This window comes from Carcharodon carcharias, chromosome 31 (genome assembly GCF_017639515.1).
Source record: "Carcharodon carcharias isolate sCarCar2 chromosome 31, sCarCar2.pri, whole genome shotgun sequence".
NCBI lineage: Eukaryota > Metazoa > Chordata > Chondrichthyes > Lamniformes > Lamnidae > Carcharodon > Carcharodon carcharias.
In genome coordinates this window covers 24,656,862-24,670,958 of record NC_054497.1, presented here as the reverse complement: position 1 = coordinate 24,670,958, position 14,097 = coordinate 24,656,862, and the positions used below count along the sequence as shown (strand labels likewise).

The 14,097-nt window shown below is 40.0% G+C and overlaps 1 protein-coding gene across 4 annotated transcripts in view; it reads right to left on the bottom strand.

The window, feature by feature from the left end:
* Positions 1–415: 415 nt before the first annotated feature.
* tom1 (target of myb1 membrane trafficking protein) overlaps positions 416–14,097 on the bottom strand; it is a 119,745-nt gene continuing 106,063 nt past the window's right edge. For 3 of the 4 annotated variants that reach the window (XM_041177779.1, XM_041177781.1, XM_041177780.1), the window contains 3 exons: positions 12,843–12,902; positions 4,734–4,776; positions 416–1,787 (listed from right to left, as the gene is read on the bottom strand). In XM_041177779.1, coding sequence (XP_041033713.1) covers positions 1,642–1,787; positions 4,734–4,776; positions 12,843–12,902 — 249 coding nt within the window. In that variant the 3' untranslated portion in view covers positions 416–1,641. The remainder of the gene's footprint in view (positions 1,788–4,733; positions 4,777–12,842; positions 12,903–14,097) is intronic. The other variant, XM_041177782.1, reaches the window with a different exon arrangement.

Genomic DNA, 14,097 nt, shown 5'->3' with positions numbered 1-14,097 from the left:
TCCAAATTTATCCAGTGCCTCTATATCCTTTTCATAACATGGGGCATGTTCAAAATATTACTATGAAGAAGTATGCTTCTTTTCAATTGACTATGACTTTTCCTGCTGATAGTTCAGTGCTTTTTGAGAGCTGGATCTCTTACAAGCCAGCAGAATCTGAAGCCAACACAACAGAGCAGAAATGGATAATACCTATTATACAACGGACACCTTCGAGTGGTTGCATTTGTCCAATGTAGGGATACAGAAGTGAAAAGTTACTGCATTGAACCATGTCTAAAATAACACCCAACCTGTCACAACACTGTTGCAAAATCTTAGCCAGGAATATATTTCCATGATATATATTTGGACACCTCAGCTGCCACAGAGAAGAGCTAGTAAGTTTTACTAAGAGGCACTAAAACACTAGAAATTACTGGGTGTGCCAACACCCACAAAAATCATTTTATTGATTTTGCATTAAATTATTTTTCTAAACCATACATTCTCTTCCCTCTCCTCCCCACACCCCCAAAATTGGTCTAGGAATTGATATAATTAAACACTAAGTGCAATTGGGGCATTTTCTTGGGGTTGCCAACTCCGAGTGGGTGTATTCCTAGAGGTTTCATTACATTAGCTCCCACTGCAACCACTCTGCCACCTCCACACTCTGACCATTGATCCATCCTCCAGGCACACTGCTTCCCATGGCCCAACTGGAAAGAGATCAAACCCAGGTGTCCAATGGTGTTAATCTTGACTATTGGTGAAACTGCCTATTCCAACAATTTTGTTTAAAGCCCCCGGTACTTTTCTCTTGCCTGCTGCTCGCAGCAGTGGCCTGGAAATTAATCTTCAGTTCTTGGAAACCCCAGGACAAACCTGAAGGGTTGGCAACCATACAATTTCCACAGCTTTAAATTCTCTGCTTCATGCCACAGATGTGCCCCATTCTAAAAGCTTGTGGAGGGGGGGAAAAGTCTCATTGCATAGACAACAGGATACAGATGTAAAAAGAAATTGCAGCTGCATACTACCCCCCCAATAGCAAAACAACAGAATCCAACTGACTCAGAAATCCCATAAATCAGACTAAAAAGTGTGGAACGTGACCCAATGCATCACTTGGAGGCGCCATCGTTTATTCCCCAACACATGCCCACAAACACCATAACACATCATCATCACTATCCTTGTGCTAAAGTATTTAAAATAGATTAAGTTAATGCTTGGAAACCATTTCTCAGTTTAGCATACATAAGAAAAAAAATCAATAAAATGTACATGGATTTGTGAGAAGGATACAGGTTAAAAAGTAGTGTACTCTCAGATCTGCAGTTTAAATTATTTTCAAGCCTATTTTGAACTTAAGCACAGTCAGCCCACAACATCGTTCTGTAATTGGATGGCATCTCCACAACTTCAGCAAAGGGTCACGTGTTGTCCTTTATCCCTGTTATAGGGTCATTTGAGAGAAATATTTGAAAATAGGGTCCATCTTGAAACACAGACTTCGCAGGGCAAGAGTGTGCACTCTATTTTCGTACCATCCCCTATTCAGGAGCAACAGGGTAAATTTCTAGGAGAGGCACAGCTCAGGACTGCCTCAATGTGTTCCTTCATACATGGTGGCAGGCGGAGGGCGGATTCGAGGTCTCACAGCGTAAAGAGGGCGTCCTCCATCTTTTCCTGCTTCTTCTTTTTGGTTGCAGTAACAGAACCAGGGGTCTCTGTGGGAGGCGAAGGGAGATTCGGCAGCCGTTCCGCTGCTTTCGCTCGTTCTTCCAGGAACTTATCAAATTCTAGGAGAAAAATGTGCTTTATCTAATGTGCAAAAATGTAACTTTTCTGCAGCTTAGTATTTTAGATCAAGCAAGAACCGGGTCTGTTTCTGGCTGGGGTGAAGATCACCTCTTACAAAGGAAAAGTATTGCAAAGAATTTAAGGCCAGAGAGCGGGTTCCTGGGCTAATTTTGGTCATTGGGCAGGGGGCAAGGGGAAGAATTTCACAGCTTGTTTTCCCCAAAATTGGATTTTTCTTTTGCCTTTCCCAGATCACCTGGTTCTGGCTGAAGTAAAGTGCTTATGTATTGTTATACACAAGGTATCACAATTACGTGGGACAGGCTAGATGGACCAGAAGATCTTGTCCAGTCCGTCGGTGTTTATACATAGAAAGGAGATATCAAGAGAATCAAGATGTTCATCTCAGGAGGATAAAAATATGCAATTTCTACTTAACTCTGCCTCAACAATGATATAACAATAGTAAAACAAAAATTTCAGGAATTTGGATTTAGTAATCATGAGCTTCAAAATGAAGAGAATTTGAATATTGCAGAAAAGAGACATGCTGCCAACGCATTCCATCTTGCACTCATCAGGACAAATGCAAGAATGACAAAATTCAAACAATCACAACATTTTATGCTACAGGAGAAAAGGTTGCTGCCTGGTTGGAAAGTCGATTCTGATTGGCTGAGAGGTTGCCATGGAAAAAGCAACGGCCAAGCTCCCCAAGTTTCCAGGGAATTCAAAAGAAGAGCAAGGCTTGAACATATCCCTCTGTTTGCAGAGAACTGTCCCTGCATATGAATGTACATCACTTCTGGCAAGCATAAATGAGCCATGTTACAAGCTTGCTAATTACCTTCAATTGGTCGTTAGTGCAGCTAATAGCATGCTTAGGATTGTTCAGTAAGTTCTGCCAATCGCAGAATCACATAACAGTAGACAAATTATTTTGGTATTTAATATAAATTGTTGTGATCGTTTGAAATTTGGCATTCTTGCATTTGTCTTAATGAGCGCAAGATGAAAAGCTTTGGCAGCATGGCTTTCGTCTCAGCAATATTAAAAATGAAAAGAATAAAATTAGAAAAGGGGAAACCTGTAAAAATCCTTTAATGGATATATCAGAGATAGAAACTAAATATACATCCTATAAACAAATTAAAAGTTAAATCCATTGCTGAAAAAGTCAGGATGAATGGTTTACAATTTTCCAGGAAAAGAGGAGGATCAAAAAGGAATTAAAACTAAAATAAAAATTTCTGAAAGGAAAATAAAGGATGAAAAAGAAAAAGCTTTTATCAGATGAAATCATGGAAGGATTTTTGGGTTCAATATCTTTCACTGTACAGAAACCTGGTAGATTATTTCTGATAGATAAAGAATAGGAGATCTCCTCAAATGGTATTAAATAAAAGCTGGATGGATTGGACATCCATGAGAATGAGACCAAATGACATTCATACCAGAACACTTCAAGAATTAAGGGTTTCAGCAGCTAAATATTTTAATGCCATTAAACGCCAGGTTAACAGCAAATAAAATGGAAAGCAGCCAGCATTCCAGATTACAAACAAGTCAGAAGCATGATTTACCTGCAGCATCTAAACCATTGAAATTAAACAAATAGCATTCAAGCACTTTTAACAAGAATAAGAGACATTTAGCTTTTATTTCAAAGCTAACCATGGTTTAGGAAAGTGGAATCATACATAATGTGTGACAGAGTTTGTGGAGAATAATGTGGCGGGATTTTATTGGCAGTTCTTCAGAGGGCTTTTCACAACAACTTGGTAATTATACCGTGCCATTAATGTAATAAAATGTTGCGAGTCACTTCACAGAAGCAACTTTAAAACAAAACTTGATGCTAAGCCACACAGATATTAGGGAACACCAAAAGTTTGATCATAAAGAAACATCTTAAAATGGAGGTAGAGGGGTTTGGGGAAGGAATTCCAGAACTTAGGCAGGTTCAGGTTCAGGGGGAGAAGAACGAAGGCTCAGCTAACAATGGGGGACTGATTAAAATTGGGGAGGCTCATGAATCCAGAACTAAAGGAGCACAGGTAACTGTTGGGCTGGAGGAGATTACAGACACAGGGAGGGTAGATGACATGGAGGCATTTAAAAGGCATCGCTTGACCAAGAGCCAATGTAGGCCAGTGAGCACAGAGGTGGTGGATGAACGGGACAGGTGCCTTGTAGGCATCAAGCCATTACCATTCTGGGTAAAACTTGGCCAATTAGAAGAAAACTAAGGGCATCGATCAATAGCTCACTGTTATAATCTGTGACCAGTGACAAACTTGGGAGCTTTCATTTTACATGACAATGTATTTCTAATACTTCGGGTCGCAACAATGAGAAACTGGGGTCATGAGCTCCAAGGCAGCAACGGTGGCAATGGAGTGCAGGCTGAGATTTGACTGGCCTGGGATCAGCTGAGAGAACCCTTTAAATGTGCATAATTTTTTTGCCTGTGGGCACGGCCTAATCAAATGAACTCTTAGGCCCAATCATTGACACCAACAGAGACTGCAAAATGGAACGTATCTTAGATGGTTTTGTGCCTTGTTTCCATGCTGTTCGAACCCCCCAACTTGCTCAACAACTCTCTTTCCTACCCTGCAGTTTTCACCCTGGGGTCGTACCAAATGCAAGGCATTAAAATGGGATTACAGCAGAAAAAATTTTGGGAAGCACTGTTCTAATGCCTTCAGGTTTTCAAGCAATAAAGTTGTGCTTTTTAAAAGGAAAGAATAAAAATCAGATCGATATTAGAGGGGCCCTGGAATTGGTGAGATAACCTGTCAATGGTATTTCCAATATTGAGAAATGAAAACAGTTACATGTATTATGAATTCAACATATGAATTATAAAATGAAGATATATTCCTAAAGATCTTTTAAAAAAGGTCAAAAAGGAAAATAGAGCAAAGGAAAACAGAATTTACCTTCACTTGTTACTCCTTCAGAATCTTCTCCAAATTCACCCTTCTAAAATTAAAGATAAGATTTGTTAGTCATCCCACATGCGCTGAAGATAGAATTCTGTCTTGTGTTTCTCTTCTATCCTGAATGAGTGTCAATTAAGATTGCATTGAATTCTGAGTGCTTGGTTAAGCGAGTGAGGTCAATGAGAATGTACACTCCATCCACAGCAGCTGTTGAAATAGCCATCTGCATTGATGGGTCACAGACAAAATAGATATCTTAATTTGGCTGTTAAAACCACACAATAATTTATGGCCATTACCACCAGCAATACTATGCAGAGAAACAGAGTGAGGGAAACGAAACACTACCACCCCCAAAATAACAAATGCCTTTTCAGATCCTAGCTCAAAGAATTGAGTAAATCCATTTGACTGTTTGATTCGGGTACTGCTCAGCATTAAAAATCAAATCCACAACCACATGGACTTCAAGAACACCAAAGTACTTCAAGGTTAAGGGAGGTTAAAGCATCAAAATGATATCGATTCAAATCCTGTGTCACCTCATAGCAGCGTCCTTATCTGAAATGGACAGAGACAATTCTTTTCTTCTCCAAATTCACCCACATTCAGCAAAAGCTATACACCTATGGTGCATTAGTGCAGGTTAGCAATATTGGTCTCAGCTTAGCCCATTCCAGCCCAGGCAATAAGGGCTTAAGATTCCCATTTCCAGTTTCCCACAATTAAACTTTAGACACCACAATATTGAAGCACAGTGGTTTTAAATTCGATTTCTCCCCCTCAAAATTCTCAATTCATATAGATGAAATTACTTACCTGTGTGCTGATAATACCTTCTCAACTCTCTTCTACAAGCTGCAACTATGCTACAGCACAGCAGAAAGTCTGATGAAAGGACTTTAAATACTCATATAATCACTGGGAAATTTACATTCCTGATAATTATACCATAACTGCTGTAATGGGCATAACAAATTAGCATGATAATTGAGATGATTGAAGCAACTGTATAGAACCACAATACCAAATTTTACATAATCATAGAATTATACATCACAGAAGGTGGTCTTTCAGTCCATTGTGCCTGTGCTCGCTCTTTGAAAGAGCTATCCAATTAGTCCCACTTCCCCTGCTCTTTTCCTTTGAGCCTTGCAATTTTTTTAAATACAGTATATACAATAAAACCTGTAAATTATGGTCAGCTGTCCATCTTTTGCATGGTCATAGGATTTGCTGTACAAATGTTCTCAATCTTGTGGAATCAGCTGAACTATTCAATCAGCTGCAACAATGCCAAGAATCCCCCAACACTCCAGCGTTCAGTTCCTCCCCTTTAATACTCTAGTGTTCAACAGCCCCACCCATTCCAGTATTCAACTTGAGCATTCAGCTTCCCCTCCAAGGCTCCCATTGCTCAAGCTTTTGGGTCTGCTCAATGATTGTTGCAGTCTAAATTCCCATTTTATTTGAAACTGCTTTCACCTGGAGCAGAGTGCAACTTCAGTAATGAACTTCATTCCTCAGTTCTAATTACCAGCATTTGAACAGCTCCAGGACAGAACTTGGGAGGATCCAGTGCTATGGTCCACATAGGAAGCAACGACATAGGCAGAACTAGGAATGAGGTTCTACTGAGAGTGTCTGAAGAGCTGGAATCTTAATTGAAAAACAAAACCTCACAGCTATAATCTCTGAATTGCTACCTGAGCAATGTGCAAAATTGGCATAGGGATAATCAAATTAAAAGGTTAAATGCACAGCTACCTGAGGCACATATTTTGGCTCTTGGGCAATGGCCGAGTACTCAGAAAAGATGGAACTGTTCCATTGGGACATGTTCAATTTAAAGCGGGCTGGCATTAGAGAAGAGGTTATTCCACAATTAGGCCACCTAGAATTAGCGTGGATTGAGGATTAGTTAACAAATTGAAACAGAGAGTAGGAACAAACAGAACATTTTAAAGTTGACAGGCTGTAACTAGTGGGGTATTTCTAGGATCAGTGCTTGGGCCTTAGCTATTTGCAATCTATAACAAGAACTTAGGTGAGGGGGCCAAATTAATGTAACCAAATTTGCAGGCTAAGGTGGCAAAGCAAGCTGTGAGAACGCCAGAGACTACAAAGAAATACAGACAGATCAAGAGAGTGGACAGGACTGTAGCTGATGGAATATGACGTGGGGAGGTATGAAGCTATCCACTTAGAACATAAGAACTAGGAGGAGTAGGCAATTCAGCCCCTCGGGCCTGCCCCACCATTCAATACGACCATGGCTGATCTCATTTCAGCCTGAACTCTAATTTCCCGCCCTCTTCCCATAACCTTTCAACCCATTACTAATTAAAAATCTATCTATCTCCTCCTCAAATTTATTCAGCGTCCCAGCATCCACTGCACTCTGAGGTAGCAAATTCCACAGATTCACGACCCTTTTGAGAAAAGTAATTCTTCCTCATCTCTGATTTAAATCTACCACCCCTTAGCCTAAATCAATGGCTTCTCATTCTAGGATGCCCCACAAGGGTTTAGCATTTTCTATACCTCAATTAGATCTCCTCTCATCCTTCTAAACTCTAGCGAGTATAGGCCTAAATTGCTCAATCTCTCCTTAGAAGACAAACCCCGAATCTCTGGAATCAAATTAGTGAACCTCCTCTGAACCGCCTCCAATGCAACTACATCCTTCCTCAAGTAAGGGGACCAGTACTCCAGGTGCGGTCTCACCAATGCCTTGTACAGTTGCAACACTTCTCTATTTTTATACTCTATTCCTTTAGCAATAAATGCCAAAATTCCATTTGCCTTCCTTATTACCTGCTGTACCTGCATACTAGCTTTCAGTGATTCATGCACGAGGACACCCAGATCCCTCTTCACTGAAGCATTCTGAAGTTTCTCTCCATTTAAATAATAAGTCACCTTTTTATTCTTCAATCAAAATGGATAACCTCACATTTATCCACGTTAAACTCCATCTGCCAAATTTTGGCCCATTCATCTAGCTTGTCCATATCCATTTGTAAATTTCTTATTTCTTCATTGCAACTTACTTTCCCACCTATTTTGGTGTCTTCTGCAAATTTAGCTATAGTACCTTCTATCCCTGAATCCAAGTCTTTCATATAGATTGTAAATAGTTGGGGCCCAAGGACCGAACCCTGTGGTACCCCACTAGTTACAGTTTGCCATCCAGGAAAAGAGCCATTTATCCCGACTCTCTGCTTTCTGTTGGTTAGCCAATTCTCTATCCAAGCTAATATATTACCCCTAACTCCGTGTGATCTTATCTTGTAATATATATTTTAATAATATATTTTGTTAATATTAATCTTATCAAAGGCCTTCTTGGAAGTCCAGATATACTAGACCTACAGAATCCCCATTATCCACTTGCTTGTCACATCTTCAAAGAACTCTAGTAAATTGGTCAAACACGATTTACTCTTCATAAAACCAGGCTGACTCTGATGGATTGCATTTTGACTTTCCAAATGCCCCATTACTAGTTCCTTAATAATGGATTCCAACAAGTTCCCAACGACAGATGTTAAACTAACTGGTCTATGATTTCCTACTTTCTGTCTCCCCCCCACTTTTTGAATAAGGACGTTATTTGGCAAAAATTTGGATAACCTCACACTTATCCACGTTAAACTCCAGCTGCCAAATTTTGGTCCATTCACCTAATCTGTCCATACCCATTTGTAAATTTCTTATTTCTTCATCGCAACTTACTTTCCCACCTATTTTGGTGTCTGTCATCTGCAAATTTAGCTATAATGCCTTCTGGCAAAATTTTTTTTTAATTTAAAAAAAACAACTTTGGCAAAAAAAAATAGAAAAGCAGAATATTTTTTCAATGGTGAGACACGGGGAAACATTTACATTTAGAGGGACCCTGCTGTCTTCGTACACAAATCTCAGAGCTAACATGCAAGTACACCGAACAACTGGGAAGGCAAATGGTGTGTTAGCTTTTATACAAAGTGATCAGCGTATGAGTAAAGTCTTACAGCTGATGAGACCTAACCTGGAGTCCTGTGTACAGTTTTGGTTTGCTTACATAAGGGAGGATAACTGCCTTAGACAGAATACAATGAAGGTTCACTAGACTGATTCCTGGGATGAGAGGATTGTCCTGTGAGGCAGGATAGGATAGACTAGGCCTATATTCCTTAGAATTTAAAAGAAAGGTGATCTAATTGAAACATAAAATGCTTAAGGGGCTTGATAGGGTAGATGCTTGAGGATGTTTCAACTATCTGGAGATTCTCAAATTAGACATCATAGTCTCAGAATAAGGGGTCAGCCATTTAGGACTGAGATCAGGAGAAACTTCTTCAGTTAAATGGTTGAGTGTCTTTAGAATTCTCGACCCCAAAGAGCTGTGGATGTTCAGTCAGAGTATAGTCAAGACAGAAGTCTATAGGTTTTTAGATACTAAGAAAATTAATGGATGATGTGGGAAGATGAAGTTGAGCTAGAAAATCAACCATGATCTTACTGAATGGGAAAGCAGGCTAGAAGTGCCAAATAGCCTTTTGCTTTGGTTATATTGTGTTAAAAGGAGGGAAAATGTGATGACAGGTTGTGCCCATATACTGAAGTTTCAAAGACAAGTCTTAGAATGGATTGAGAACATCTGGTAGGGAAAACACAACAGGTCACATGTGCGTAGGAATAACAGCAGTTTTCTGGACTCTCTGGCAGAGTGCCTGTAGGAAAACTGACCGATAGCTGGGACTCATAGGCCTCTCCATCACTTTATGGAGCAGCAGAGAGAGACAGGCATCAACTTTCACTCTTCAAAGCCAAAACTCCTCAAAGAAGTGATTCCACCATCAGAGGCAGAGGACTGTACTGTACCTAGAAGGCATTTGATAAGGTGCCACATCAAAGGTTACTGCAGAAAATAAAAGCTCATGGTGTAAGGGGTAACATATTGGCATGGCTAGAAGATTGGCTAGCTAACAGAAAAGAGACAGGAAGCATAACTGGGTCATTTTCTGGTTGGCAAGATGTAACAAGTGGTATCCCACAGGGATCAGTGCTGGGGCCTCAATCTTTTACAATTTATATGAGTGATTTGGATGAAGGGACCGAAGGTATGGTTGTTAAATTTGCTGATGATACAAAGGTAGGTAGGAAATTAAGTAGGAAAGAGGACATAAGGAGGCTACAAAGGGAAAAAGATAGGTTAACTGAGTAGGCAAAGATCTGGCGAATGGAATATAATGTAGGAAAGTGTGAAATTGTCCATTTTGGCAGGAAGAGTAAAAAAGCACATTATCTAAATGGAGAGAGATTGCAGAGCTCTGTGATGCATCGGAATTTGGGTGTTCTAGTGCTTGAATTGCAAAAGGTTGGTATGCAGGTGCAGCAAGTAATTAGGAAAGCAAATAGAATGTTATTGCTTATTGCAAGAGGAAACGAATACAAAAGTAGGGAGGTTATGCTTCACTTATACATGGCATTGGTGAGTCTACATCTAGAGTACTGTGTACAGTACAGTACTCAGTGTACATTTTTTTCTCTTTAGTTCTGAAGAGTCATAGGGACTTAAAACGTTAACTCTGTCTTCCTCTCCACAGATGCCATCAGACCTGCTGAGTTTTTCTAGCCATTTTTGTTTTTGTTTCAGATTTCCAGCATCCGCAGAATTTTGCTTTTATCTTTGTGCTGTGTACAGTATTGGTGTCCTTATTTAAGGAAGGATGTAAATATGCTGGAAGCAGTTCAGAGATGGTTTACTATAATACCTGGAATGAGCAGGTTGTCTTCTGCGGAACGGTTGGACAGGCTAGGCTTGTATCCACTGGAGTTTAGAAGAATAAGAAGCGACTTGATTAAAACATACAAGATCCTTAAGGGCTGAACAGAGTGGATGTGAAGAGGATGTTTCCTCTTGTGGGAAAATCTAGTAATAGGGGCCACTGTTTAAAAATAAGGGGGTGCCCATTTAAGACAGAGATAAGGAGAAAACTTTTCTCTCAAGGGGTCGTGAGTCTTTGGAACTCTGTTCCTCAAAAGGTGGTGGAAGCAGAGTCTTTGAATATTTTAAAGGCAGAGGTAGATAGATTCTTGATAAGTAAAGGGGTGAAAGGTTATTGGGGTAGGTAGGAATGAGAAGGAATGAGGTTACAATCAGATCAGCCATGATCTTATTAAATGATGGAGCAAGCTCACGGGGCCGAGTGGCCTACTCCTGCTCCTAGTTAATTATGTTCATATTTTAGGAAGGGAAAGACAATAATAGCAATGTCTGAGGGAGAAGAACTGCTATCAGACACTGTATATATGAATGCGACACTGGGGCAAAACAGAATGGCCTTTCTCGCTGTTTGTAATAATTTATATTTACATAGCACCTTTAGTAAAACCAAGGCACTTAACAGGAGAATTATAAAGCAAAATTTGATACCCAAGACACAGAGATAATTCGGTCAGATATAGGTAGGCAGGTGTGGAGAGGGTATTCCAGAGTTTAGCGCTTAGACAATTGAAGGCACAACCACTAATGGTTGAGCTGTTAAAATTGGGGTTGCTCAGGAAAATTAGATGAGTGCAGATATCATGGAGGATCGTGGGGCCAGAGGAGGTTACAAAGATAGGGAGGTGCAAGGCCATTGAAAACAAGGATGAGAATTTTAAAAATCAAAATTTTGCTTGACTGAGAGTCATGCGTTTTCCTTGATTTGAGAGGTTGATGAGTTCAATGCAAACATCAGCAAAAGGTGGCAGTGGATTTTATGAAATGAACAGCTTTTGTCAAATGGAGACGTCTTTATCCAACATCAGAGGAATTGCTGTGTCCCTGAGGACACAGTGGTTTCTCTATGGATACTGAGTAAAGAGTTTGCTATTCCACAAGGACACTTCTTTCACAAAATCCAATGCCTCAGTGATCTGTATGTTTGATGTTTTAAAGGACTTGGTGTATTGCAGTAACTTGTAATTTACAAGTGCCTCAAGTATATTTTACCATGCAAATAAGTTGAGTCTCTTAAATGTTCGGTTTTGCGGATGTCCATTTTTTGGAAGTGACCATTTATACAGGTTTCACTGTATCTCCATCATAATATCACAGGTATGCAGTGTAATCTAGTTTTCCAAACTAATTCCTGGGTCATTCGCCAATAATTTCTTTGGGTTTCCAAACATCAGTTTTATACAGAAGCTGTAAATCACTATCTTCCATTGGAGACCACTGTTGGGAGGTCATGGACCAATGCTGAACTGTTTAAGGCCAATGAGCTCAAAAAAACTTTTTCCCCTTTCAGTAGCAGATAAACATGCTTAAATTTTTGTTAGCTGAAAGAGCAAAGCTCAATAGCATGTTAAATACCTACCTTTGAACGATCTCAACTGTGGCAGCTTAATGGCCTTTCTAACAGTGGTCAAAACAAATGTGAATAAGAGAATCTCAAGCTCCCCTTACCCTCGTGAGATTTCATGTGCACTAGCCACCTTTGGATCTTGCCCAAGTGACTAGTATTCAAGCGCAAGTTTAGCAGTAACAGTAATTTGGGCAACTGGGGGAGGTGGAGGAGTGATTCCAAGTCAATGCAGAACCTGTTCTCAACACACAAGAGCAGGATTCACCACACCACTGTGGCCAGGAGGGGAACTGAGGCACTTGGGCCAATTGTGGTATTGCTTATCACGACCCCTCAAGCAATCAACTAACTTAAACACCAACCAGAAACTGAACTGTGACTTTTCCCAATGGCTCACTCCTGCCCTATTTCTTATGTCCTGGTGTTCTTGCTGGCCTGTATGGCTCAATACCTGCACCACAGTCATCTTCATCAAGTAATTGGGCTCAAACCTTCAGAATTCAGCCATTGAATGATCTCTGTGTCCCCTATTTGAGCAAAGACTCATGAGAACAGTTCCAACAAACATCATCAGGGAGGTGAATGGATAGACAAAAGCAGAACAAAACTAGGTCTCTGGCCAGGATGGGAAATGCCTTTCTCAGACAAAGCTTGGAATCCATAAAGCAGCTCTGCCATACCTCCAAAGCACCAATGGTTCATTACTGCGCCTGTCAAATTCAAGCTTTATTAAAAAGCAAATTAAAAAGATACCCAAAATTCTCACCACATCTGTGGACAGCCACTGTTCAATGTCATCCATTAGATTGGTCTGAGTGACTGGAATCTGTTACACATAAATGGGAAGGGCAGGAGGAAGTTAAACAACAATCAAAACTAAATAATTTAAAAATAATAAAATTGGTCATTGAAATTCATATGTAAGCAAGGTATAAAATTCTTTTATTTTAATTTCTGCTCCATATAGCATGCCAATCATAACTGCTTCCCATTTAAGAATTTGGAAGTTGCTGATTTTTAAAATGAGGTTCCAAAGAATTCCTTCTGGAGTAGGTGGATCTCCAAGAACTTCATACCTTGCTTTCCAAAAAATAAACTGATAAAATTATAGTCAATTTCACCACACAAACATATACATCACTGATTGATCACAATAATCCAAAAGGAAAAATAAATTCAAAATAAATAATTTAATCAAAAAAAATGAGGAATAGGGTCAGCCTGGTAAGAGAAGTTGATGATTGGATTGTCTAAAATAGTTAAGACATCCATCCAAAATGATACAGGAAGGATTTAGTTAACCATGCACTAATCCACGTGGACAGCCTGTGTATACACCACCTTCTCTTTCCACTACTGGGTGTTCAACTCTGTGGAAGTGAAACATACCTCTTCTGTTGCAAACAGAGCAAGGTCAGAACTTGCTGGTTTGGTTCTCTCTCATCTCGCCGGTGCTGCTGCCACTTTACACCACCTGAGAACTGAAACTCACCTGAGGTAAGGATAGTCTGAGTGATAGCTAAGCCAAGAAACCTTGCAGACAGCAATCAGCTGCTGCAGCTATACTCTAATGACTTTATAGCAAGCCTGTACAACAGGACAATCTGGGTCTGAACATTAGTGTGTTGTTCTAGACCAGGCTTGTCCAACCTTTTCTCACTGGGGATCACATTTCAATTTTTCTCACACTGGGGGTGGGGGGCCGGGTGATGAGCAAATTTCAGAAAGATGAGGTTTGGCACAACATTAAACATGAATTTTAAAAAATAAACTGACGTATGATTAGAAACAACTTGCTAAGCAAAAAACAATCACAACAGTAAACTGATAATTAAAAAATGATTAATAAATAAAGGTGACCATTCGAATCTGAAAGGGTGAGTGTGTGTCCAGCTAACTCCGAGTCTCAGGGTGCTCACTCACTCACCATTACCCACTTTGAGAGTGCCTACTGGTGTGAGAAGATAAGGATGAATGAGAACCCCGTGACTGGGAGTGAGTCAGCCATACACTCTCCCCTC